Below are 25,079 nucleotides of genomic sequence, written 5' to 3' on the forward strand. Positions count from 1 at the left end.
AGATGCTGCATTTAAAGCATCAGTTGTTCACACATTATAAATCCATGCCGGTTGCATGGATTTATATTGTGTGACCAACTTGTCAAGCACTTTTCAAAGTGATGCTCAAAATCGCCTGGAAAACTGCTTGAAAAAACGCATGCGAAAACGCTGAAAAAAACGCTTCTCTCTGGCAGAAAAAACGCATGTAAATCTGCATGTAAATCTGCATACGTTTTTTTCTGCCAGAGAGAGACAAAAACGCTCTGCATCAAATCTGCTACGTGGGCACATATCCTGAGTGGAGGAAAAAAATCCGATTTCTCTGATCAGATAAATGAAAAGGTTTCTTAGACTCAATAACACAAGACTTTGTAATAAGGCTGCATGCAGCATCTTTATTGTAATACTCTCGTTTACATAGAACCGATATAAAGAGAAAAACTGTACAAAATAATCTCCTCTCCAATCCTGTCCGTCATGTCACAAAATAGCATTCTGTCAGAGGTTAGAAAAAATACATGCTATGTTATACTCTATTGTGGGGTCGTTTATTGATTTCTTTTTTTACCTTCTAGGAAAGACCAAGGCAATAAACCGCTCTGGATTTCTGTAGGTTATATTATAGAGGCAGGTCCTAGCCCGACAGCAGGTCCAATGACCCAATCTGCTGGGACAATTTCCCCTCCTAATATACTGATCTGAAAGTGGCATTAGTAAGGAATAAGATGGGGTCGAATGAAAAAAAAATAAAATAAAGATACATAAACTGACAACCTGTGAGCGCCTTGCTTTAATCTCTAGTAAAATAAAAACTGAAATTGATATACACGCGTCAGCAGTAAAAAAAACAAACGCATATGGGTTTTTTACGTTGATTTTTTTTTCGTTGTGCTTTTTTATGGTTTTTATTCTCCAATCCCAGATTTTATGTACAACTTTTATTTCATTTTTGTTGTAAAATATGGTAATTTCACAATAGGATTTGACTATATATATATAAAAAAAAAATTTCCTATGGTTTCCATGGTAACAGACTACAAACAAAACCCTTTGTAGTCTGATCCCTGCGGTCAAACGCTCCATTCCAACATTTTCCTTGTTTTGATAGGTTTGTAAGAAATGGAGGGGGAGGGGCAGATGAAAGGGACTTTTACCAAAGGATCGGACTACACAGGGTTTTGTTCCGTAGTCTGTGACTGTGGAAACACATAGATCTACATGGGAGCTGTAGACCCAAAACGGTAGGCGGTAGTCAGTCAAAATTTTTTTGGGGAGAATTGCCATGTTTCTCAATGTTGAATATACCCAGAACAATAAATACGATAGAAAGGTGAACGTGGTCTCGAAATAAAATGAATTTACATGAAAAATTGAAGACAAAGTACAAATGACAAACTCAATGTTAGATTGTTAATTGCCGATACGACTACATGATATAGATCTGGAACAGAGTAATGGAATATGCAGAAAACTATTACATGTTACTTAGTTTTGTAAATTAGACTAATTATTTAAGGTTGCAATGTTCTGTACCAAAGTTTTGATAAAATCTTATGTGTTAAGAAAGTTTGTACCATCGTCACCCATACCGACCAATCAGAATGCAGCTGAGGTCACAAAACTTATAGCACACTTCTGATTGGTTGCTGGAGCAGCGCAGCAGTTTTCTTTTTACAGCTCTTTTCTGTACTTTCAGATGAGAAATTAATATATGATTTTATTATATGAGTATAGAACTAAGCATTACAAATAAATCCTATAGAGAAAGCTTGCAGTACAAAGTCTATCCGTCCTCTGCACCCTTTTTTAGTAGATAATTGTATTCCCTAATAAATAATTCTGGAGCATGCTTTCTAAATAAAAAAAAATAAAAATCTGCATTAGGTGATCCCTCTGTAATTCCTCCTGGAAATGTATGAATAAATTACCAATCACCTTGTTAAAGGGGGCATGTGCCCCTACATACTGTAATCAGCACCGACAACTATTGACAAGGGAAATGGTGTCAATGTATTCCTACATTTTCAGGAGGAATAATAGAGGATCGGTACAACGTTGAGATCTAAGAAAAAAAAATACTGTTTTCTGAGGAATGCAATTAGTTACTAAAGCAGACAGGATGATGGGTGCTTGATTGTGAACCTGGTTGTGAATAGTCTGATAATAATGTCAATCAGCGGTTTCTATTACTACTGTACTAATAAGTTGTTTTAATGCATAAATTCATAATTGCATAATCTTTGTTCAGTGCAATTTATTTTTAAGGATCGCTCCCTCGGATAAGGCGTTTGATGTGCAACAGGGCGAGTGAGGTAATGAATCCACTTCTATAAAATATTATCATTGTTCTGAGATGTCTGTAGAATTACTGTTCTGTCTGCTCAGCCACCACTAGGGGGAGCTTACAGCTCTCATAGCATGCAATAATAATTCTGGATGTAAAGAGCTCCCTCTAGTGGTGGCTGCAGACAGACAGAATTGTATCTTATACCTATTAAACATATGCATAAAATTAAATGGTGCTCAAGAGTGACATAAGATCTGTGCATTTTTTTATCCTTTCTTTTTTCAATTAAGCTGATTTATTCTCTTCTAATACCTGACCATAAATCATTATCGGCTTATCTGTAGATGACTGTTTATGGTTAGTGGCAATGATAATTTAATATTGATGATGGGCTATGCTCACCCTTATAGATATAATGGATAATGGAGTCTGTGGCATAAGTAAACATGAAGCAATAATGAAAGTCGTGATTAAAAACCCTTTTATGTATACAGCTCTTACGCAGCCCTAGTTTTCATTAAAAAAAAACAAAAATGAGTAATCTTGTCACTTTCACATTGGCCACTGCATCCCAACATATGAGTGTAGGATCAGACTACACACAGTTTTGTTTGTAGTCTGTTACCACGGTGACACATTAGAACTTTATAGGAGCTGTAAACACTAAATAATAGAAAATGTATAATCCTTTTTGTGAAATTCATTTTCCACTATGAATGCACCATAGCGATAATGTGGGTGGCGAATTGTACGAAGCCGGGTTTTTTTTTCTTTTCTCGTCACATACTTGAGTAAGTAATACTGGTACGGTTCTAAAAAAAAATAAAAAATGATTACAATTATCTTACAAGCACCCAGACACCATGATATTTCTATGATGATATGTACAAAAGCCAAAAACATCGATATTCCCATATAAAGGATAAAAAAACGGCCATATTTAATTCGGGTGAATACAAAGTAACACCTCCTCCGCAGCACACTCCTCTTTTACTCACCCGGCGTCACCTTGTTTTCCTGATTTCTGTGCTTTTGTTTTTTTTAGGCGTTTTAAGATTGAAAAGGAGGAAAAATATAATTTTATTGATATAAAGATGGGAAAAAAAATCATTCAAAAATTGGCACATATGGATATGTGGCTCCAAATGTTTGGCTGGAATAAGGCACATAGCACCATTCTATGGGTTATACGTGGTCAGAACGTAGGGAACTGTGGGTTATCCCATATCTCGCCTAAAAATAAAATATTACTAGATCTTAAAGGGACAGTACTGCTAATATAGTAGGCGGGGCTATCAAGTAAGGGGTGGGGTTTATTCAAATGCATTAGTACTTGGCCCCTATAGGCTTGTCCCATACGTAAGTAGCAATACTATACATATATTTTCAGGTTACTGCCTTGTAGATACATTTCTATAAATTTCTAAATGTTTGCAAAAAACTACAAACTTTTTTTCTTTCATTCCAGAAAAAAAAAAAATGACCAGGAGGAAGGTCCGGTTAGATGCTTGGGTCGGTCCTGTGCAACCCATTTTTTTGATTTGGACATGTCTAGTGCAATCAGTACAGAGGATATGGTGGCATTGAGTTCAGAACTTTTTGGAAAAGTTTTTGAAATAATAAAAACTTTTCATCTGTCGCGGTGCTGTAGTTCGGGGACTGAACCCAATGGTTAAATGTTACTTAATACAAAAGAAAAAAGATTTTTAATCAAGTTTCCCATACATCCATGCTGCAGGTTCTCTATGATTTGGGGAATGAGGGACCTCTTTGTCGTTGGCAGTGAAGACCATTGGGAATCTTCCAAAGTCTTTTGATAAAGTCCAGCTCCCTTTGACTCATGGTGTGAGCCTGGCTGCTCATACGAACCATGCGGCACCGAGTCCATGAGTCAGGCTTGTTCTCATAGCTGCGTCTCATCCCTCGTCTCCGGGTTTCCCGTTTGTTCGGTCTTGTAACTATTGCTGCTTTTCCGGCTTTGGGAATCATTGGCCACGTGAGCTAAAGGGTCCGATCTGATGAGATACCTGAGGGGGGGAAATCATCTATAAGTCACAAAAACTGCTGATCCCACAGAAAGTTGACCCCTTCCCAAATTTTACATTTTTTTGTAACTCTTCGTCCAAGAGGTATAACTTTTCTATTCATCCATTGTCCATGTGGGACGAGTTGTATTTTTGAATGACACCATTTATTTTACTATATCATGTACTGAAAACAATTTCATGACATACTGAAAAAAAAACACAATTCTGCTATTGTAGGTTTAGTTTTGTTTTTCTGCCATTTTATTGTGCACTAAAAACAACCTGGAAAAATCATTCTCCAGGTCAGGATGGGTACAGTGATACCAAACTTGTATAGTTTAGTTTTTTTTTAAATATTTCATTGGTTTAAAAAAAAAGGAAAAATTGTTTTGCCGCTGTCTTCTGAGACCCGTAACACTTGTTTTTTCTGTTAATGCAGCTATGGGGGGCTTATTTTTTGTGAGCTGTGCTGTAGTTTTTATTCATGCTATTTTTGGGTTATGACAAGTTTTTTTTATCTCATTTTTCTATGCAGTGAGGCAATTTTGGCCTTCCAATTTCTTTTTCTCTCTCTTTCTAGCACTAGATTTAACTTTTATGGACCCAGGGGGCGGGCTATTTAAACTTTTATATAGTTTATTTTTTAAAACTTTTTTTTTTCTTAATCTCTACTTCATTTTTTAATCCCCCTTAGGGATCATTAGATCGCTTATACTACATACTGCAATACAAATATATGGCAGTATATAGTGTAATTGCCATTCTTCTATGAAGGTCACCCATATGCTTCATAGGACAACTAAGATGGCAGCTATGGGGGACTTCAGCTGGTCTCTGGCTGCCAAGGTAACCTGTTGGCTCCCTGCGACTGCTTTGTGGGGAAGGTGCGATTTAAGCGGGCCATTTAAATGGTTAAACAGCAGCAATCAGAGCTAGCTTTTCTCGCTGCTGTTACGGGCAGATGCCAGCGGTATAACACAGCCAGTATGGGGTGGGCTCGGTTCCTGAGTCTGCGCCAAACGTCCTGCATGTGACAAAAAAGAAATGTATGTCAATGGTCATTAAAGGGTTATAGTTGGCTGAATTTGGCATGACTAGACCAGAATTTGTATGGGGGCCGATGACTCTCGCCCGACAGATGAGGTCAGGGGAGAGGAGCATCGAGTATATTGAATGACCATATGCACTTTCCTATTCTTTCCGCAATGTGCAGATGAAGCTTTGAGAAATCTCATTATCGCTGCCACTGAGATTTTTTTTTTTGCATTTTAAAACTTTCATAAACTTTAATAATTTTTTTGTTATTATTTTTTTAATTCTTTTAAGGTGCACAGTACTTACACAATGTCATTGGGTTCCAGCCGTGTGTCCGGCGGGGGATTAATAAGGACGTAGGACAGGGTGTTCTGGTGATCGTTCATCTCGTCTGTTAAAAGTAAAGGAAGATGGGTAAAGTCACACTGGGCGTCATCGCTCTACTCTGGGTTTTATCGTGTTACCAGAGAGGTAAGCTTTCTCCATTACATTCCCCATAACGCTCAGCAAATGAAGATGATCACAGAGCTGAATGGTTCATTACAGGAGACGTATGTTGTAACGAGCCGTAAGCCTGTGTCCATCACATGGACCATAAAGTAAACAATGGGGGGGGTTCTTTTTAATGATATCACATGGAAAGTGAGAAATTAGTAAAAAAAAAAGCATTTTTGGTTATGCAAAGAATAATAATTGGTGGAAAAGAAAAATCACCTAGGATAGAATTGTGCACAAGGCCGTTTCGCACAATGAGAACTTCAGGGGCTTCCATGTAAAATGGTTTTCAGACGTTCCTCCAACAGAGCTATTGACTTTAGTGAGGCAAACTGAGTCCAAAATAGGAAACTTGGCCTCCGCTGTCCGTCTTTGCTTCCGGACACGTTAGCGTAGTTGACTATGCTAATGTGTCCAGCGACAGAAAACATATCAGAACCTGACGGCCAGCAGAGCCCACTTCTCAGTTATCATCTTCAGTGCCCATAACAGAGAAAGGGGCTGGTTTAGCAACTGATAAGTCATTCAGCCAGCCCCCTAACACAATGCTCTGATCATGTGCCGACATAGAAGACTCTGTCCTGTATTGCACTGTGAGAACCTGTCATGTTGAACACGGTATTGATATTATTTTGTGGAAAAACGTTCAGTAAAGCTTGCATTTTCATTGAAATCTCTTATGTTTGTATACATCCAGTCCAGTGGGTGGTCCTGACAGTCTTACCTGTATAGAGAGACAGCTGTCAATCATTAGTAGGACCGCCCACTGGACTCATGAATAGGCCCGCCCACTGGACTCCTACATGCAAACGCCAGGGATTTCAATGAATAAAATACAAGTTCTACTGAACCTTTTCCAACAAATCCTTATATCATTCTGCTCGGCTTCCCCTGCTCTAGACCCTGCTGTCCACAGATCGGACTTTACAACGTGACAGGTTCTTTTTAAGGTTTAGGCACATTTTATTTTTTCCAGATTTTGGAAAAATTTGGTCAAAAACCACAACTTGTAAATTATTTGCATCAGGAAGAATCCCGCTACCTACAATAAATACAGGTTATAATGATAAGGCGAGCTGTAGGAAAGAAAACATGGCGCTCCATTCACAGGCTGTAAGGTAAGGGGGAGGTCCGGGGACATCTATGGGAGCAGCAGTCTGTAGGGAAGGAATAACCTCAGAGAGAAGATTAATGGCGGATTTCTTGCTCTCAGCTCACAGGCCACATTGTAGATAAGAAATGAAATGGAGAATGAATTCAAGGTTCAGTGATCAGGAGAAATACCAGGCCGATTACTGCAAGTCCCAACATTACCCACGCTGAGCATGGCCGAATAGGGAGATTACTGAATGTCACAGGTCGGCGTTCCCCCATAGCAAACACAAAGGTCTGGAAAACAGCGATCAGATATAAATGACCACACATCAGAAGAAAGGCTGTATAAATCGTTATCAGACCGGCATTATTTATGTGCAGTATAGATGGGGAAAATGCCAGACTGGTAGGGGATGCCGGGAGTAAGACCTGGGACAGTCGGCTGAAGGCGGGGGTCCCTTTAAGGTTGGAGCTATATGGTGACAGCAGTTCTCAAACACATTGCTCATCCAAAAACATCAGTGCGACTGGTCATCACAAGACTTTGAGTTGCACAAAAAAATGGCCACGTCTCATGTGACTTAGGCTTCACTCTATGGTGTGAGCGAGCAGTGCGTGAGTCATGGTAGAACTCATTAGATGCGACACTACAATCTGAATGTTGAATGACCAGTCGCCGTGTAGCCCCCCCGCCTTAATGTGCCCCCGCTGCAATTCTACATCACTTACTAGAGAACTTGCATTTGCAAAGATCCAATGATGTCGTTTTACTATTGGTTCCAACTACTATACTTCCGGCTTCTGCTTGACACCGCACAATATTTTCTATGTTGGCCTGTCATCCATCATTTCAATAGCTAAGCCAGCTCCCTTCATTATCTAATTATCATCTGTGATGAAGGAAGCTGGGTTGGCTATTAAAATGAGTAAGTAGCCAGCCACTTCAACACACAGCCTGGGTAACAGGCAGATACATAAAACTGTCTCTTGTGACAAGCAGAAGCCAGGACCCAGTAATATGATGAAACAGACACAGCCGTGGATTTTTGCTAACACAAGTGTTTTAGTAAGTTATACTAATTACCCCAGTGACACATTTAAAGGGATATTCCCATATTTGTAAATGGTTATTGTCAGATAGCACTTGTACATACAATCAATTTTGTAACTTACTGCTTATTACAATTTTGTAACTTACTGCTTATTACAATTTTCAGCTGTTTTTGCATTAACTTTTCTTTTGTTTACAGCTTGTTGGCATTGAAAACAGACCACCGCTGCTAGACTGTAGAACATGTGCAGTGCTTACAAGCTCTTTTCTATTGAGCCTGTAAGCACTGATTTGAAGCTGGCCAGGATCACTGGAGCGCACGGTTACCTCCTGATCCTGTGCAGTTTCAGTGCAGTACTTATAAGCCATACGGCAGCAGTGGTCGGTCTCCTAGACAACGAGCTGTAAACAAAAGAAAAGTTTTAATATCTCAAGAACGGCTGCAAATTTTACTAAGCAGTAAATTGCAAAAGTGCTTGTTTTTACCAGCACTATCCGTCAATATTCATCTATGAAGATGGAAATAACCCTTTTTTTAACGCAAACCATCCCTCTCACTCCATGACTATACAAGTATTTGCGTCAGAAAAACCAAAACCTCTATAAAGATGCAATAAGATATCAGCAAAGAATATTGTTCTTCAGGGCATTCTCCTCATCTTCACAGGTACATGACACATTCAGCTCTGCTACATCTAGCATGATTGCGTTCAGGACCGTTGCATTTGCCATTAGGGATCATATACAATGACTTTGTATAATGGTCTAGGAAAAAAACGCAGCCTTGGTGACGCCTGTGGATGGAAAAGGAGGAGGGGTAGCTGCCGGCAAATCATCATACAGGTATTCGGCCAGTTTCCTTATACCGTAAATGATACAAGCGCCATTATTGTAGATGGAGACACAAGGCATGACGTTACCACCACACCACACGACACGTTAGTATGAAAGGATTGGCGGATGTCACCAATCTGTGCTATAAAGGATAAAGCCGGTTAGTATGGAGCGAGTTGCGGATAGTCATGGAGGGCATATGGTATGGATTGGTGGACGGTCAGGGGGGCAGGACCTGACATGATTGTATGGATTGGTGGATGGTCAGGGGGAAAGGCCTGACCAGATGGTATGGATTGGTGGACGGTCAGGGGGCAGGACCTGACCAGATGGTATGGATTGGTGGATGGGTCAGGGGGAAAGGCCTGACCAGATGGTATGGATTGGTGGACGGTCAGGGGGCAGGACCTGACCAGATGGTATGGATTGGTGGACAGTCGGGGGGCAAGACCTGACCAGATGGTATGGTTGATGGAAGGATGGTTTGCAGATATTCAGGGTAAGGCCCGTGGGTCATTGCAGCCAGTTCTGCTCCATGGAAGAAGCTTTTTTTTTTTTATATACTTTTCTGTGCATTCATGCAGTGAGTAAAGCCTATCCGAGCCCACAACGTATATTGCCAAGTAGCGGTGACGGTTAGTGTTGAGATCACTATGAAATTGTCTATTGTTGGGGTGAAGCAACTTGTGCCATGCAACACCGAGAATGGAGGTGCAAAATACACAATATTTTACTTTTTTTTTGCAAAATGAATACAGAAGCTGGCAATATACATAGTTAGTGGGAACTTCCATGAAACAATGCTTGGGGCTTTTTATTATTTTGGATAAGTGAGCGCAACAATGGTGGAAAATGCCAACTTTCAGAGAGCTCTTGGTTCCAACCCATGTGTGTTTGTGTTTTTTTTTTTTAACATCCTTTTGTCCTGCACCGTCCTGCTCAGTCCATACTCTGGCTGTAACTATCCGCTTTGCCTGGGGGATTCCTTTAAATTGGAATGGTGTCAATTTTTTAACTTAAGGGTATGTGCACACAGAGTGTTTTTTTGAGGAGTTTTGAGATTTGGAAGAGGATTTGGATATTTTCGGCTCTGTTTCTGAGCCAAAAAGTCCTCGAAAAACTCTGTGTGCACACAGCCTAAGAAGGGATGAGCCTTGTAAAATGGGACAGAAGATCCTCTGTGCTTAATGTTCAGAATTTTGTGCGCTTTTTTCCCCACTTCAAAATTTGAAAAAAAAAAAAAAAAAACTTTTCCAAAAGGCTTAAAAACCATTTCAAGAAATGAAAAACTCCACAAAGAAGGAGCGTTTTCCTGAAGCAATTCCTACTAGAAAGTGATGTGCACATACCCTAAGCTACCACCCGCTTCTTCACCTCTTTTGTTTTCTAAAGGTGTTCTTATATTATAACCAAAAATCCCAAAAACATGTTGCTTGCGAATACATCAACATGTAAACAACGAGTGTGTGCCGCCGCAGAGAAACCACTCCAAAGACATAAGAACAACTAAACAAAAGCGGAGTTTTACAGGTTTCTGAAAAAGTTAATATGCCTTTATTAGAACATACACTTAGGTCTATAAAACAGACGTGTGTAGGAGGGATACAGAGAGGGTAGCAGCAGGGGTGCAAAACAAGCAGGGGGCCATGCAATTATATATATATTTGTTTAAGGGACAGTTATATGGCTTACCCTGGAGAAACACTGCGCCCGAGAGGTGACAAGTAAGTACCGCTTCCCAACGCGCGTTTCGGGTATAAAGTACCCGGCTTTGTCACCTCTCGGGCACAGGGTTTCTCCAGGGTAAGCCATATAACTGTTACTTGTCAGTTGGGACTTTTATGTTTTGGGTGAACACCTTCCAGGTCCTGTGTGTTTTTTTCAATACACTCTTGGCTACTGATCCTTAAGTCACTATTCAGGACAACTTTTATACCACTTGGTTTTTGTTAAGACTCTAGCCATTTGTGATACCTGTGTTTGGTGTCCCCTTTGTCCCTTAAACAAATACATATATAATTGCATAGCCCCCCTGCTTGTTTTGCGCCCCTGCTGCTACCCTCTGTATCCCTCCTACACACTTCTGTTTTATATTTTTATGTATTTATTGACCTAAGTGTATGTTCTAATAAAGGCATATTAACTTTTTCAGAAACCTGCAAAACTCCGCTTTTGTTTTGTTGTTCTTCGTTCTTTGTTGTGCGTTCTTATATATAATAGTAGAAGCAGAATTTAAAATGTATTTTTTTCCATTTCAGCACATGTCGTATGTAAATTACCTGTAGTCAAGGAGGCGGAGCTTCTTAGTAGAAGAGTCAAGGACTCAAACCCTGACTCCTCTCCTGATGGGCTCCACCTCCTGGACTCCTCTCCTGAGAGGCTCCACCTCCTGGACGCCTCTCCTGAGAGGCTCCACCTCCTGGACTCCGGAGAGGATATTTAGATAAGACAAGTGCAGGTATTCTTTTTCTTTTCCTCACATATGAGTTTACTTTTAGAAAGAAAAAGAAGTAGTAACAGGTCGTAGTGACGATTTCAGGTAAAAAAAACTGCGGCAAGTCTGTGGCAGAATTTAAAGGGGAGCTTTTGTATCAGCCACGCGTGAGTCTTCCAGGATGGGGCATCAGCCGGATTTAGAGGCGAGTGGGGTCAGAGGAATATAGGTAGAGCCTGTGCTATGTTTTACTCTACGGTGGCCCCTTGAACAGTCGTAAGGACCCTCTTAGAAGCTGCCTGTTCCCCCAAGGTGGACATGCACAAGCCGCAAGGCTAGCCTGGGTGCTGCGGTCACACGTAAGGAGTGGGCCGTGCAGAGCGTCCTGAAAGCCAGTTGGCATCTTCGTCATCACATTGTGCGCTGAGTCAAGCTTGACTCCCAGGGAGGAGAATTACCTTGCAAATATCCAAGGTTTACCCGATTCATCACATCACTGGCAGTTAAATTTGCTACATCCTCTACAGAAAACATACGGAGGAGAAAGGCACAGACAGGAAGAAAAGAGAAAGAGAGAAAGATCAGCAAGCGACTCAATCGGCAGCAGAAGAAAATTGGGGGGGGGGGGGGATAGCGGCCATTTTGGGGGCGATAATAATATACCTCATCCCGGTACTGATGACATCACCAACATGACTTGTGACATCACCAGTTAAGCACTAATTGACTTGAGGTTTCCATAGAAGTGTATATTATTACAGTCTTCAAAACGGCCGCCTCCTTGAAAGGCAGAAGTCACAGGTTAAAGTGAAGCTCCACCTTTAGTATAAAATGGAGCATCTTTGTAATAATCAGTGTTTTTTCCTACTCTAGGCATTTTTTTTTTAAGAATAAAAATTAACTAAGGTGTAAAAACAGCGCCACATCTGTCTGCAGGTTGAGTTTGGTATTGCAGCTCAAGTACATGGTGTCAGTTGCAATAGAAGAAGCAAACCCATGTGTGTCTTGCCATTTTTTGGAAGCCATATTTTTTTTTTTGCAATCCCTATTTTAAGCCTTATTCAGACATTGCAGATCTGGTCAGTATTTTACAAAATCAGGAATATATGCAGAAGAAGAGATGAAGAAATCTTTCCATTATATTTCCTCTGAGTTTAGGATCCCATCCTGGTTAGATTGCAAAATACTGACCAAATCTGCATTGTGTGAATTGAGTCTTGAAGGGGTTGTCCACTACTGAAACAACCTGTTCTTAAATACTACATTCCCCTGAAAAGTAAAAATATGTTCCTCTCCTATGGGTTTCATGTGACATCAGTGGCCGCCATTGGGCCGCTGTGCTCTCACTTTTCCTTTTGTGTGAGAGAAGAGCGCGGCCACTGACTGTCACGTGAGCCAGTGTAGGCACCAGCAGCTCGCTGACCGTTTCCATGTGGCACCAGAAGTCTTAGTGATCTAAAAACTAGAAATAAAAAAAAGTAATGAAGATTAATTACAAAGATGCCAGTGTCGGTCAAAGGTGGAGTTACACTTTAAGTGAAATGAGATTATTAGAGGTTGACTCCACCGCAAAATGGGTAGTGAGTGACAACTAACCCTAAATAATCCATCAGAGGTAACCACAGCAGCCGAGGGGGTTCATGTACATAGCGGCCAGAGAGACTGGAATACAGTGGTGTAGATCGGGGGGTCACAGTGGAGACCCCCGCTATACATGGTCAATAAGAGACTGGCTATTGGTCTTATAGACTGAATGCAGGAAGGAGAGGCGGCTGAAGGACAGTTCTTGGACCTCAATAGTTGATGCCTATACCATTACCTCTGTACCAACGCTTCACCATTGTCTCTATGTAGGACCGACCCTTGGTGGCTACTTCATCACCAGACTGGTAGATCCCATATGGGATCTCAGCCATATTAGAAGGATGACCTATTAGAGGAATTTTGTTGTCATTATCTACAAAATATACAGAAGTTACCCATTATAGAGGTAATGAGAGATCAGGATGCGCACCAGTTTGGAGATGATTTTAGGGTTCGGTCCTCCTATGATAGTGTAATTTAGTTCTAAGAGGTGAGGGCATCGGGATCTTGCTGTAGCTGTATCTATCAGGTTGAGAAGATTTAAAGAGAACCTGTCTCCATAAATATGTAAATTATTTTTTACCCTGGTGGAAATACCGCTGTTCTCCTGAATCCGGTGATGGTTTTCTTTTGTTCCTGCTCCTCTCCGTTCCTGAGATATGGCCCCTTCTCTGTATACAAATCTCATCATCTTGGCCAAGGGGGCAGGATTCTCATGAAGATACTCGCTATAAAGCTGAGGGCCATGCCCACTTGTAAAAAGACCAGATTTATATACAGGGAAGAGGGGGCCATATCTCAGGAACAAAAGAAAAACATTGCCGGATTCAGGAGAACAGCAGCTTTTACACATGGTAAAATAATTACATATTTATGGCAAGTGACAGGTCCCCTTTAAGGGACACTAAACATAAAAATAAACTACTAAAAAAGTAGAAAAAAAATAGAAAATAAATCCCTGTACTTCCCTTTCTATTCTGTCTCATATTACAATTTAAATATATATGTCTGTATTATATATATGTACACACATATATATATATATATATATATATATATATATATATATACACACACACACATATTCAGGTGCTTCTCACAAAATTAAAATATTATCAAAAAGTTAAATTATTTCAGTTCTTCAATACAAAAAGTGAACCTCCTATATTATATAGAGTCATTACACACAGAGTGATCTATTTCAAGTGTTTATTTCTGTTAATGTTGATGATTATGGCTTACAGCCAATGAAAACACAAATGTCATTATCTCAGTAAATTAGAATACTTTATAACAGCAGCTTGAAAAATGTTTTTAAAATCTGAAATGTTGTCCTACTAAAATGTATGTTCAGTAAATGCACTTAATACTTGGTCGGGCTCCTTGTGCATCAATTACTGCATCAATGCGGCAATGTGGCATGGAGGGATCAGCCTGTGGCTCTGCTGAGGTGTTATGGAAGCCCAGGTTTGATAGCAGCCTTCAGCTCGTCTGCATTGTTGGGTCTGGGGTCTCTCATCTTCCTCTTGACAATACCCCATAGATTCTCTATAATAGATTATCTATGGGGTTAAGGTCAGGCGAGTTTGCTGCCAATCAAGCACAGTGATACTGTTGTGTGTAAACCAGGTATTGGTACTTTTGGCAGTGTGGACAGGGGCCAAGTCCTGCTGGAGAATGAAATTTCCATCTCCAAAAAGCTTGTTGGCAGAGGGAAGCATGAAGTGCTCCAAAATGTCCTGGTAGACGGCTGCGCTGACTTTGGTCTTGATAAAACACAGTGGACCTCCACCAGCAGATGACATGGCTCCCCAAACCATCACTGATTGTGGAGACTTCACACTAGACCTCCAGCAGCTTGGATTGTGGCCTCTCCACTCTTCCTCCAGACTCTGGGACCTTGATTTTTAAATGAAATGCAAAATTTACTTTCATCTGAAAACACCTTGGACCATTGAGCAACAGTCCAGGTCTTTTTCTCCTTGGCCCAGGTAAGAAGCTTCTGGCGTTGTCTATTGGTCATGAGTGGCTTGACACAAGGAATGTGACACTTGTAGCCCATGTCCTGGATACGTCTGTGTGTGGTGGCTCTTGAAGCAATGACTCCAGCAGCAGTCCGCTCCTTGTGAATCTCCCCCAAATTTTTGAATGGCCTTTTCTTGACAATCCTTTCAAGGCTGTGGTTATCCCGGTTGCTTGTGCTCCTTTATCTACCACACTTTTTCCTTCCACTCAACTTTCCATTAATATGCTTGGATACTGATTCACAGAACTCGTTCCTCTTAAAGACAAATTCTAAAATATAACCTTTAATATATGTATTAAAATATTGACAGCCATAAAATAACAAACCACAACATCAGTGCTCAATAAGAGGAGGGGGTAGTGCCTCACCCTATTCAGGCCCTATCTCACCCTGCCTTGCCGTGGAGGTTGGCACCCTAATTTCCTGCGCAATGGCGCCCCCGCTCAATGATGACTCTCCCTGGAATCCCTATAACACCCTATAATGTCGGCCAATGGGGTAAAGGGAATCTTAGTGGAGAACACACAATCTCTTGTGACAAATAGAAAAAATGCAAAACATTTTTTATATATATATCTGTAGCCCTGATCAGTACAATTTGGCCTCAGATACAAACGGGTGCATGAATATAATCAAAGCGCATACATAGATCAATTTCTCACTTTTCGGTGGCTAGAAATCATGCCACAAAGAAGGATAAATCTTAAAATGCACTGCTTAATTTCCATGACATGGACAGAGGATCCATTTCAAGATGATACTCACTACTCGATCAGTTTATATATAGCTCATGATCACCGTTAATAAATTGTCCTGGACCAAGGATCCATTTAATAAATGTATATGTTACCCAGTAAGAGTGACCATAATTCAATGCCTAGATAGCTCAAATCAATTCATATATAGCTCATGTCATGAATCAAAATATATTGCCAAATCAGTGCATCTATGACTCAATGCCCGCAACAACTCAACGCGTTTCCCCTTTACCAGGGTTCATCAGGAGTATCTTATTTAGGCAAATCTTTCAAGGACATAATGTATAATGTCAAGGTTTACTTATCTGAGTCCTCCATATGTAAAATCACGGAGTCTCCACCATCTCTCTGTAGAGTATTTTGGGAGTCTGGGGAGAGTCCCCCCTATGATAAATGTGCTTGTATTGGAGAGTCCATCTGTTCAAAAACCCTCTTTTATACATAAGTCCCCTTCTCATTCATCGGTAAAATGCATACAGCGCGCCTAGTTGACCGGATATTACATAAAAAAAAACGGTGACATGATCCAGCAAGCTAGCATGTGTTCCACAGCACGAGGACCATGTGCTCACCGCATGCGTCTCAATTGCCGGAAGTCCACATGCGCTCCACCGCACAGGAAGTAGTGCGTCTCACCCACTGGAAGTCATGCGTTCCACCACACAGGAAGTAGTGCGTCTCACCCACTGGAAGTCATGCGCTCCACCGCACAGGAAGTAGTGCGTCTCACCCACCAGAAGTCATGCGTTCCACAGTGTGCGTTCCAAATGCCGACACTGACAAAATCTTGTCAGGGGCACATGACCGGAAGTCTCCGGGCGCTCAACTGATGGCGCTCTAAGGATTGCAAACTCTGGTGTAGTTTTTTAATAGAATGCATCACAACCTAACCACAGATCCCCTCAAATATCATTCTCTTTGGGGATTACAGGGGGAGGGGAAAAAGCACCCGCGAAACGCGCGTCGAGGCTGCCCTCTCTGACAGACATCGGCCCTCACTTGTCCCTAGCCACGTGTGATACTCTGGGGTGAGTTACTTATACCAAGTACATGATATGCACTGTAGCAATGGAGTTACGGTATATGTGATCCCCATATATTAAGTGTCACATTCTTTCTTACCCTGCTCTACTCGACTGTTATTTTCATTCTTTTTGATTATCTGGATTATCATTTTTTGGATCTGTTTGTCTGCATCTTACTGTTTTACCATCTATATATGATTTTTTTAGCATGAAATTATAATAAACTTTTGTACGCCAAGATACTTGCTTTTTCTCCTGTTTTATTATGACATGAGCTATATATGAATTGATTTGAGCTATCTAGGCATTGAATTATGGTCACTCTTACTGGGTAACATATACATTTATTAAATGGATCCTTGGTCCAGGACAATTTAGTAACGGTGATCATGAGCTATATATAAACTGATCGAGTAGTGAGTATTATCTTCAAATGGATCCTCTGTCCATGTCATGGAAATTAAGCAGTGCATTTTAAGATTTATCCTTCTTTGTGGCATGATTTCTAGCCACCGAAAAGTGAGAAATTGATCTATGTATGCGCTTTGATTATATTCATGCACCCGTTTGTATCTGTGGCCAAATTGTACTGATCAGGGCTACAGATATATATAAAAATGTTTTGCATTTTTTCTATTTGTCACAAGAGATAGTGGAGAACACACAAAGATTCCCTTTACCCCATTGGCCGACATTATAGGGTGTTATAGGGATTCCAGGGAGAGTCATCGTTGAGCGGGGGCGCCATTGCGCAGGAAATTAGGGTGCCAACCTCCACGGCAAGGTAGGGTGAGATAGGGCCTGAATAGGGTGAGGCACTACCCCCTCCTCTTATTGAGCACTGATGTTGTGGTTTGTTATTTTATGGCTGTCGATATTTTAATACATATATTAAAGGTTATATTTTAGAATTTGTCTTTAAGAGGTACGAGTTCTGTGAATCGGTATATTGGTTGGTAGCGTAACTATATAGATTCTTTACTGTGATTCCTAATATGCCTGGATACAGCACTCTGTGAACAGCCAGCTTCTTTAGAAATGGCCTTTTGTGGCTTACCCTCCTTGTGGAGTGTGTCAATGACTGCCTTCTGGACATCTGTCAAGTCAGCAGTCTTCCCCATGATTGTGGAGCCTACTGAAACAGACTAAGGGACCTTTTTAAACGCTTAGGAAGCCTTTGCAGGTGTTTTTTGTTAATTATTCTAATTTACTGAGATAATGACTTTTGTGTTTTCATTGGCTGTAAGCCATAATCATCAACATTAACAGAAATAAACACTTGAAATAGATCACTCTGTTTGTAATGACTCTATATAATATATGAGTCTCACTTTATGATGATATTCTAATTTTGTGAGAAGCACCTGTATATATAAAGCAGCTCTTCTCAGTCTCCTCCTCCTGGTCCTGTGTTTAGCTGCAGCACAGGTGACTGCGGCAGGAGCCTCCCCCCTCTGTGCTCTCTGAATTGGGATAAAAAAAATTTCTCATCCGTCACTCAAATAAGCATTTATACACCACATATCTTACACGTCATAGATAGGATATCGGTGCTGACCCCATTGTGGAGGCTAGGTTGAAAGCATCACAACCCCCCACAGAGATCACAGAGCACAGCAGATCCCCCAGCATTTAGGGGACTTCTCACTATAGTGATGAACTTCTATTTACAGCAGATATAACATATAAACCCCCGTTTCCCCATATGGAAACTCAGGGGCTCAGCATTAGTCCCACCCCCATGACTGATAGCAGACTGTGCTGTATATATCAGTTCCTCCAGTATTGGTAACCTAACTCTCTACATATACAACACATGCACATTGGCTTCAGAGCAGCGATCACTTACCGTAACCTGTAGTGGGGAGACCCAGATGTTTCATGCGGTTTTTCACCAGTTCGGACAGTTCCTGGCGCTCGGATCTCCGGTACAGGTTCAGCCTCTGCTGACTGATCCACTCGGCCGTTTTGGTGGCCTGCTTGTTGCCCTTCCTGCTGAGTCTCCGTGCCCACTGCATACTCTTCCTGCGCAGCAGCGGGTGCTCGGACTGATCGCTGGACGTGGAGTTTCTGTGACTGGGTTTCGCCATCCAATGCTCCTTTGTGTCTTTCGTGTCTTCACAGTCTTCAACATTGATGGAGATTTGTGACTTAAGACGAGTGAAAAAAAAAATAACAATGAATAAAAGGTAAAAGTGCGGGCCTGAGTGCGCGGTAATGAGCCGTAATTTGGGTCTCCATGGTAACATGTGGCTCCAGATCGCCATTATTAAAGGGGTTGTGCGGTGCCTTTCACTTCTCCATCAGGCGTAAGGACAGGCAGGACAGATGCCAAGGCAACCGACCGACACACCGCAGATAATGAGCAAGTGTCCGCGACATTACCAGATACCTGCTGGCTGTTGCTTTGGCAACTGTTCTGCCCAACGTGACGACATGTGTTCATAAATGAGATAACTTGTGCTGAAATTGTGGCGTAATGTGAACTAGGTGAAATTTAGATTAGTCGGTCAAATTTAAAGAGGTTGGCCCAGATCTGGGTCATTAATATCAGATCGGCGAGAGTCCAACACCAATCAGCTGTCAGCAGGTCCCATGGTGGTACACTGTGTAGTGGCCGTTCCCAGGTACTGCAGCTCCGCTCCTATTGAAGTGAATGTGATCTGGTCTGCAGTACCCAAAAACGGCCACTGCGTGGAGTACAGAGCTGTGCTGTTCCAGCTCCATACACTATTTCCTCCTGGCAAGTGCTGGAACAGCTGATCGGCTTTGAGCCTCCTACAGTCTGATATTGATGACCTATCCTAAGAATTGTCCATCAATACCAAAATCCTGTACAACTTGTTTACGTTTACACTGTCTAAACTTTAGCCAATTTTAGTGAATCTGGAGCGTTGTGCAACCTAGCTTTGCTGAAATGAATGGCACAGGGCTGTAATATCACATGGACAGACGTGACGCCATCTGTGGAAGAAAGCAGCCATGTTTTTCTATTATTGGACAACCCCTTTAAATGAACCTCACAAACAGGCGGGAATCTGAGGGTGAGAAAGTGCAGGAACAACCTACCTGCGTTCTGATGTCGTGCGGCTGTGAAAAAAAAGACGACACATTTTTAATGTCACCGAATTACACAATAAGTCCCAAACACATTTGTAGAAAAATTTTTTTATAGCCGTTAAATAAATCATCTAGTAGGGACGAGCAACCCCCAAGCATGATAATCTGGTGGGCCAATAAGGGGTTAACAGAACAATAAAATATTGTACTCGTCTGTCCCTGCTCCCACGCCAGTCTCCTCTTCACACTGTCCAGGAAATCCGACAAAGAGTGAACCGGAGCGAGTGCGGGAGAGGGGAGAATGATATTTTATAACATTTTTAATCCTGTCCTGACTCATGAATCCAGGAGAGTGATGGACAGCCACCATTTTGCTGAATTTCCACGAATCAATTTGCCAAAAAATGCAGATTTACCAAAATCCGTGAATTTTGGGAAATTGTAAACGAATTCGATCAGTTTAGAATCAATTTGCTCATCCTTATGGTCAGTGTCAGACTGAAGAACATTGGGCCCACCAGAGGATTTGATTCTGAGGGACCACCTTTCTCCCCCCTCAAGAGCCCCATAGCCCCTGCACGGTTTGCACTATGAACTCTCGTGAAGGAGAAGTCAGGGCCCACCGGAGGATTCTCCGGTTCTCTGGTGGGCCAGTCCAACCCTGCTTATGGTCTCGCCATCTCTGAGTTTGATGCCCTAGTTAATCAGCAGTAAATTTGATAGTCGTAGCACATTACACGTTGACCCGAGGGCAGCCAATCGGATCATTCGCTCAGAGTGTCGGAATTTCTAATAACTTGTAGTTGGATGAAAGATGTGACAAGTGGTGAACTACAAGGGCGTATTCACATGGAAATAGTATTTTCATGGTTTGCACTTCCAAAAAGTGACTAAAAAAATGGCGGACTGTTACCTCCGATGTAGAGAACATGTGTGACTGGGTCCTGTAAATCCCAATAGGAATCTCTGCACTGGATGAGCAGAGCTTCTGAAACAGCCGCCCGTACGTCCGGATCCACAGGTCATCCTCTGTGATCTTCATCTGGGGTGGTAGAGACACTGATGTCAGGATCAGGCACATTTTCATCATCCTGTGGTCACTGACTATACGGTCATTTCTTGCTAATTCAGCATTGGGTAAAATTTAAACTTAAAGGGGGTTTCCAACTCCATGATATGTATTATTTTTACAAACAGCTGACAAAAATCTACACCTTACCTGCTGCTCTCAAGCCCATGTTTCCCTGTTCCCCCCGCCTGTCTTGGCTTTGCTGATGGCGTTTAGACACATTTGACTGCTGCAGACAATCACTGGCTGCAGTGTTAACACTCCGTCATAACAGTCAATGATTGGCTGCAGTGTTCACAAGTCGATGAACCACATCATCCCAACAGCCTGGTAACCAGAGACCGACCGGGGATCAAGAATAGTGAGATTTTACCCCTTTTGTTATTTGTAAAAAAAGAAAAATCATAGGGCGATACCACCCCTGTAGGGTCACCAGCCTGAGGCTGCGTATATAATCCAGCATTTTAGATGGCTGCACCTACCGCACACAGGTACCCCGATCCTGGGGTGGTGTCCAGTCCGAGGAGCAGCCTGGTGATGGTAATCATGTAATCCTTCACAAAGGACTGAATGAGGAGAAGAAAAATGCAGAAATCGTTATCAAATATTACACTTCAAATCCAATAGTGCTGTTTTCTTATAGTTCTCCAGTTGTGGCGTTCCTCTGTTATTCCTCCTGGAAACATGAATCAATTCTCAACCGGCCGTTACCTGCCGAGGGCGTGTCTCTGCACAATCCAGTATTGTCCAATCAGTGACTGACTGTCTGGACACGCCCCTTTGACAATGATGATGTAATATTATTCATAGATTTCCAAAAGGAACAACAGAGGAATGGCACAATTCAGTCATTTACTAAAACAATATAGAAAACTGCAACGCTGGTATGCTGGCTGTACCAGTCCCTATCACTGCCATCTTTGTACTCCTATGAAGCTCAGCCAGAGGAAATCATCATTTCTTCTATATACTGCAATAGTGAAGAATTGCAGAATTAAAAAAGGAAATAAAAAAAAAGTTATATATAACATAATAAATATATACTGTATATATTTGTATTATATATATATATATATATATATACACAGTATATTAAATATACATAACATATATAATAAATACAGTATATAAAATAATATAAACATATATTTATTTTATATACTGTATATATCTGTTATATATATTTATATTATATACTGTATATATTTGTATTATATATATATATATACACACACAGTATATTAAATATTCATAACATATAATAAATACAGTATATAAAATAATATAAATATATATTTATTTTATATACTGTATATATCTGTTATATATATTTATATTATATACTGTATATATTTGTATTATATTTATATACTGTATATATTTGTATTATATATACAGTATATTAAATATACATAACATATATATTTATATTTTATATACTGTATTTATTATATATTTATTATATATACTGTATATATTTATATTAGATTTATATACTGTATATATTTATATATTTATATTATATTTAATAAATATATACAGTATAATATAAATATATACAATATTATAAATATATACAGTATATCAAAATTCCTTAGGGGCTCTAAAAAAAATAGAGCAAGTAAAAAAATTAAGAAAAAATGGTTTTTATTCATGCTGTCGATCATTTTTATTGCGTTGTGAACGCTGTAAAAAACAATGACGAAATTGCACTTTTTTTTCCCACCATTTTACCGCACTTAGAATCCCCCCCTTCCCCGTTCTTCAGTACATTACGCAGTAAAGCGAAGTTACATTTCATCCCGCAAAAAAACAAGCCTCACACGGCTGTGGATGGAAAAATAAAAAAGTTATAGCTCTTGGAAAAAGAGGAAGAAAAACACCAAAAAGCGCAAAAATGAAAAATTGCTCAATCGCGAGGTTAAATCTGAGCCGTGTCCACTTTCGCCCTGTGCGGTGTATACACGTGTTATCAGGAAGCAGTAGAGTCATATATAGAGAGTTTTTATCTTCGCACGTGGGATTGTCGCCTCCGCGTTTTTCTGCTGACCTGATATAACAACGTGTCCAACATACTGATGCTGAAAACTCTGCCTGCAGCAAACGGGAGGCGAAACATGAACGCCAGGTTGGATCCATTCTCTCGCTCTTTCTGCAGAGATACAAGTAGAGAAGACAGGTCAGAGAAGGCGAGGAAGACGCCGGCACAGAAGAGGCCTTGGAGCGGGCGGCTAAAATTTCTCCCGTTCTTATGGAATGGCCTCTAATGTTAATATGGCGTATCGGAGAGTGCGACAACCATAAAAGCCGGACTGACTAATCTGTAGGAGGCGCATTAGCCTCCACATGGACAGACACCACATATTTTACTTACTTTTTCCAATTTAGATAGTGCCAGGGAATAACAATCTTTTGCCCTGAACTGCATAAAGCGCATGTTGGACGGGTGGGTCAGCTCGGTGGTGATGCTGAGGCTCGGAAATAGTCTGGAAGGAGAAACAAGGATTTACATCCAACGTACAAATAGGAAAAATGAAATCTATGGAGAGAGGCAAGACAGGATGAAGCTAGTGGGGGCGGCTTCCAAAAAATGTGTGCGGACTAATAGAACTGCCAAACCGTAGCTGAAGAATGGTGGCATCCAGTAATGACGGCACTATATAGTGCTGTACTGTGAGTATACAACTACACCGGGCACATAGCACCGAGATAACAGCGCCACCCCCTGACTATGGTGCCACTGTGAATAGCACTGTGACACAGATCCATTCACTTCAATGTGGCTGAGCAGCAAAACTAGACACAGCCAATGCTCAGGGGGAGGCGCAGTTTCTCAAAGATAGCCACCATGTTTTTCTAATCATGGACAAAACTATTTAAAAAGTTAAAAATATCAGAAAATGACATTTTGGTTAAGATACACGTGAGATAAATATATTACAAAACGAAGAGCAAAATATATATATTGTAAAATGATTCTGATATCTCACAGTTTTCACTCTGTCCACTGAGCCTTGTAATAGACTGATAATTCCTGTTCTGTAGAGGACAAAAGATCCACCATTCACAATAGGTGATATCACAGCTCACCTCCTCCTCCTCCTCCTGTACAAGACTGATAACACCTCTACATACAGCAGATAACAGGAACCACCATTCACATAGGTGATGTCACAGCTCACCTCCTCCTCCTCCTGTACAAGACTGATAACACACATACAGCAGATAACAGGAACCACCATTCACAATAGGTGATATCACAGCTCACCTCCTCCTCCTCCTGTACAAGACTGATAACACCTCTATATACAGTAGATAACACAGGATCCACCGTTCACAATAGGTGATGTCACAGCTCTCCTCCTCCTCCTCCTCCTGTATAATGACTGATAACACCTCTATATACATGAAATGCTATATCAGGCCAATAAGTATAAGGGGCACTTCCAATCTAATGCAAACAACCAAAAAAGGAAGCAATAATAGCCCAAATAATTAGAAAATATGACAAACTTTATTAGTAAAAACATGATGAAAAAAACACAATAAAAACTTTGTATAAAAGAGAGAAGAACAGCAGCAGCAGCTATCCCCTGTGTCCATCTATGAAAAAGCATATGATGAGCGATAGCTCGCATTCATAGGCCACGATATGTAAGAAACTATATAGACAACAGTGCCTCCTAGTGGCCATATAGATAATAGTGGTTATATTTTTCTATGAGATAAGGGTAAAATCTCAAATATATGTGGCAACAATATGTGAAATATGAGGCAGCAGGGACGGGTGTTTGGGGCTTCCACTCCCCTCCATCCAGAGACCTCACATTGGGATTTTCCTCCCTGTATTATCTTGCTATATTTTGCCATGTTATATTACTGACTGACTGTGATGATTGGACTCCCTGCTGCCTCATCCCGCCCTATTCCTTATATATATACTGTTACACATGATCAGTATATGACTTTTACCCCTCTATAATATTGCAGCAGTAATTAATTATTCGGCTACTACCAGTCACCATTGCCTCATTTACTCTGTCGTTCACTATTGGATGTAATTATTTAAACCTCGGGTGTTATATATTGCCTCGTATTTTACATATTGCCTCGTATTTTACATATTGCCTCATATAATTGAGAGTTTACCCTTATCTCATATAAAAATATAACCACTATTATGTACATGGCCACTAGGAGGCACTGTTGTCTATGTAGTTTCTTACACATTGTGGCATCTCCTCCCATATGTCCACCAGTAGATGTAGTGGAGTTAGACACCAAAATCTGTTCCGGCATGTGGCCGTCAGATAGGAA

The 25,079-nt window shown here is 40.8% G+C and overlaps 1 protein-coding gene across 8 annotated transcripts in view; it reads right to left on the reverse strand.

Moving 5' to 3' along the window:
• Positions 1-350: 350 nt before the first annotated feature.
• The window catches only part of KCNT1 (potassium sodium-activated channel subfamily T member 1), a 324,143-nt gene continuing 299,414 nt past the window's right edge, over positions 351-25,079 (reverse strand). For 6 of the 8 annotated variants that reach the window (XM_073640228.1, XM_073640231.1, XM_073640233.1 and 3 more), the window contains 9 exons: positions 23,137-23,248; positions 22,813-22,914; positions 21,245-21,328; positions 20,607-20,735; positions 19,703-19,723; positions 18,483-18,783; positions 11,699-11,761; positions 5,638-5,722; positions 351-4,296 (listed from right to left, as the gene is read on the reverse strand). In XM_073640228.1, coding sequence (XP_073496329.1) covers positions 4,173-4,296; positions 5,638-5,722; positions 11,699-11,761; positions 18,483-18,783; positions 19,703-19,723; positions 20,607-20,735; positions 21,245-21,328; positions 22,813-22,914; positions 23,137-23,248 — 1,021 coding nt within the window. In that variant the 3' untranslated portion in view covers positions 351-4,172. The remainder of the gene's footprint in view (positions 4,297-5,637; positions 5,723-11,698; positions 11,762-18,482; positions 18,784-19,702; positions 19,724-20,606; positions 20,736-21,244; positions 21,329-22,812; positions 22,915-23,136; positions 23,249-25,079) is intronic. The other 2 variants (XM_073640229.1, XM_073640236.1) reach the window with 1 other exon arrangement.

This window comes from Phyllobates terribilis, unplaced genomic scaffold (genome assembly GCF_046119375.1).
Source record: "Phyllobates terribilis strain yellow unplaced genomic scaffold, ASM4611937v1 Scaffold_7__3_contigs__length_470593459, whole genome shotgun sequence".
In the NCBI taxonomy this organism is placed as follows: Eukaryota; Metazoa; Chordata; class Amphibia; order Anura; family Dendrobatidae; genus Phyllobates; species Phyllobates terribilis.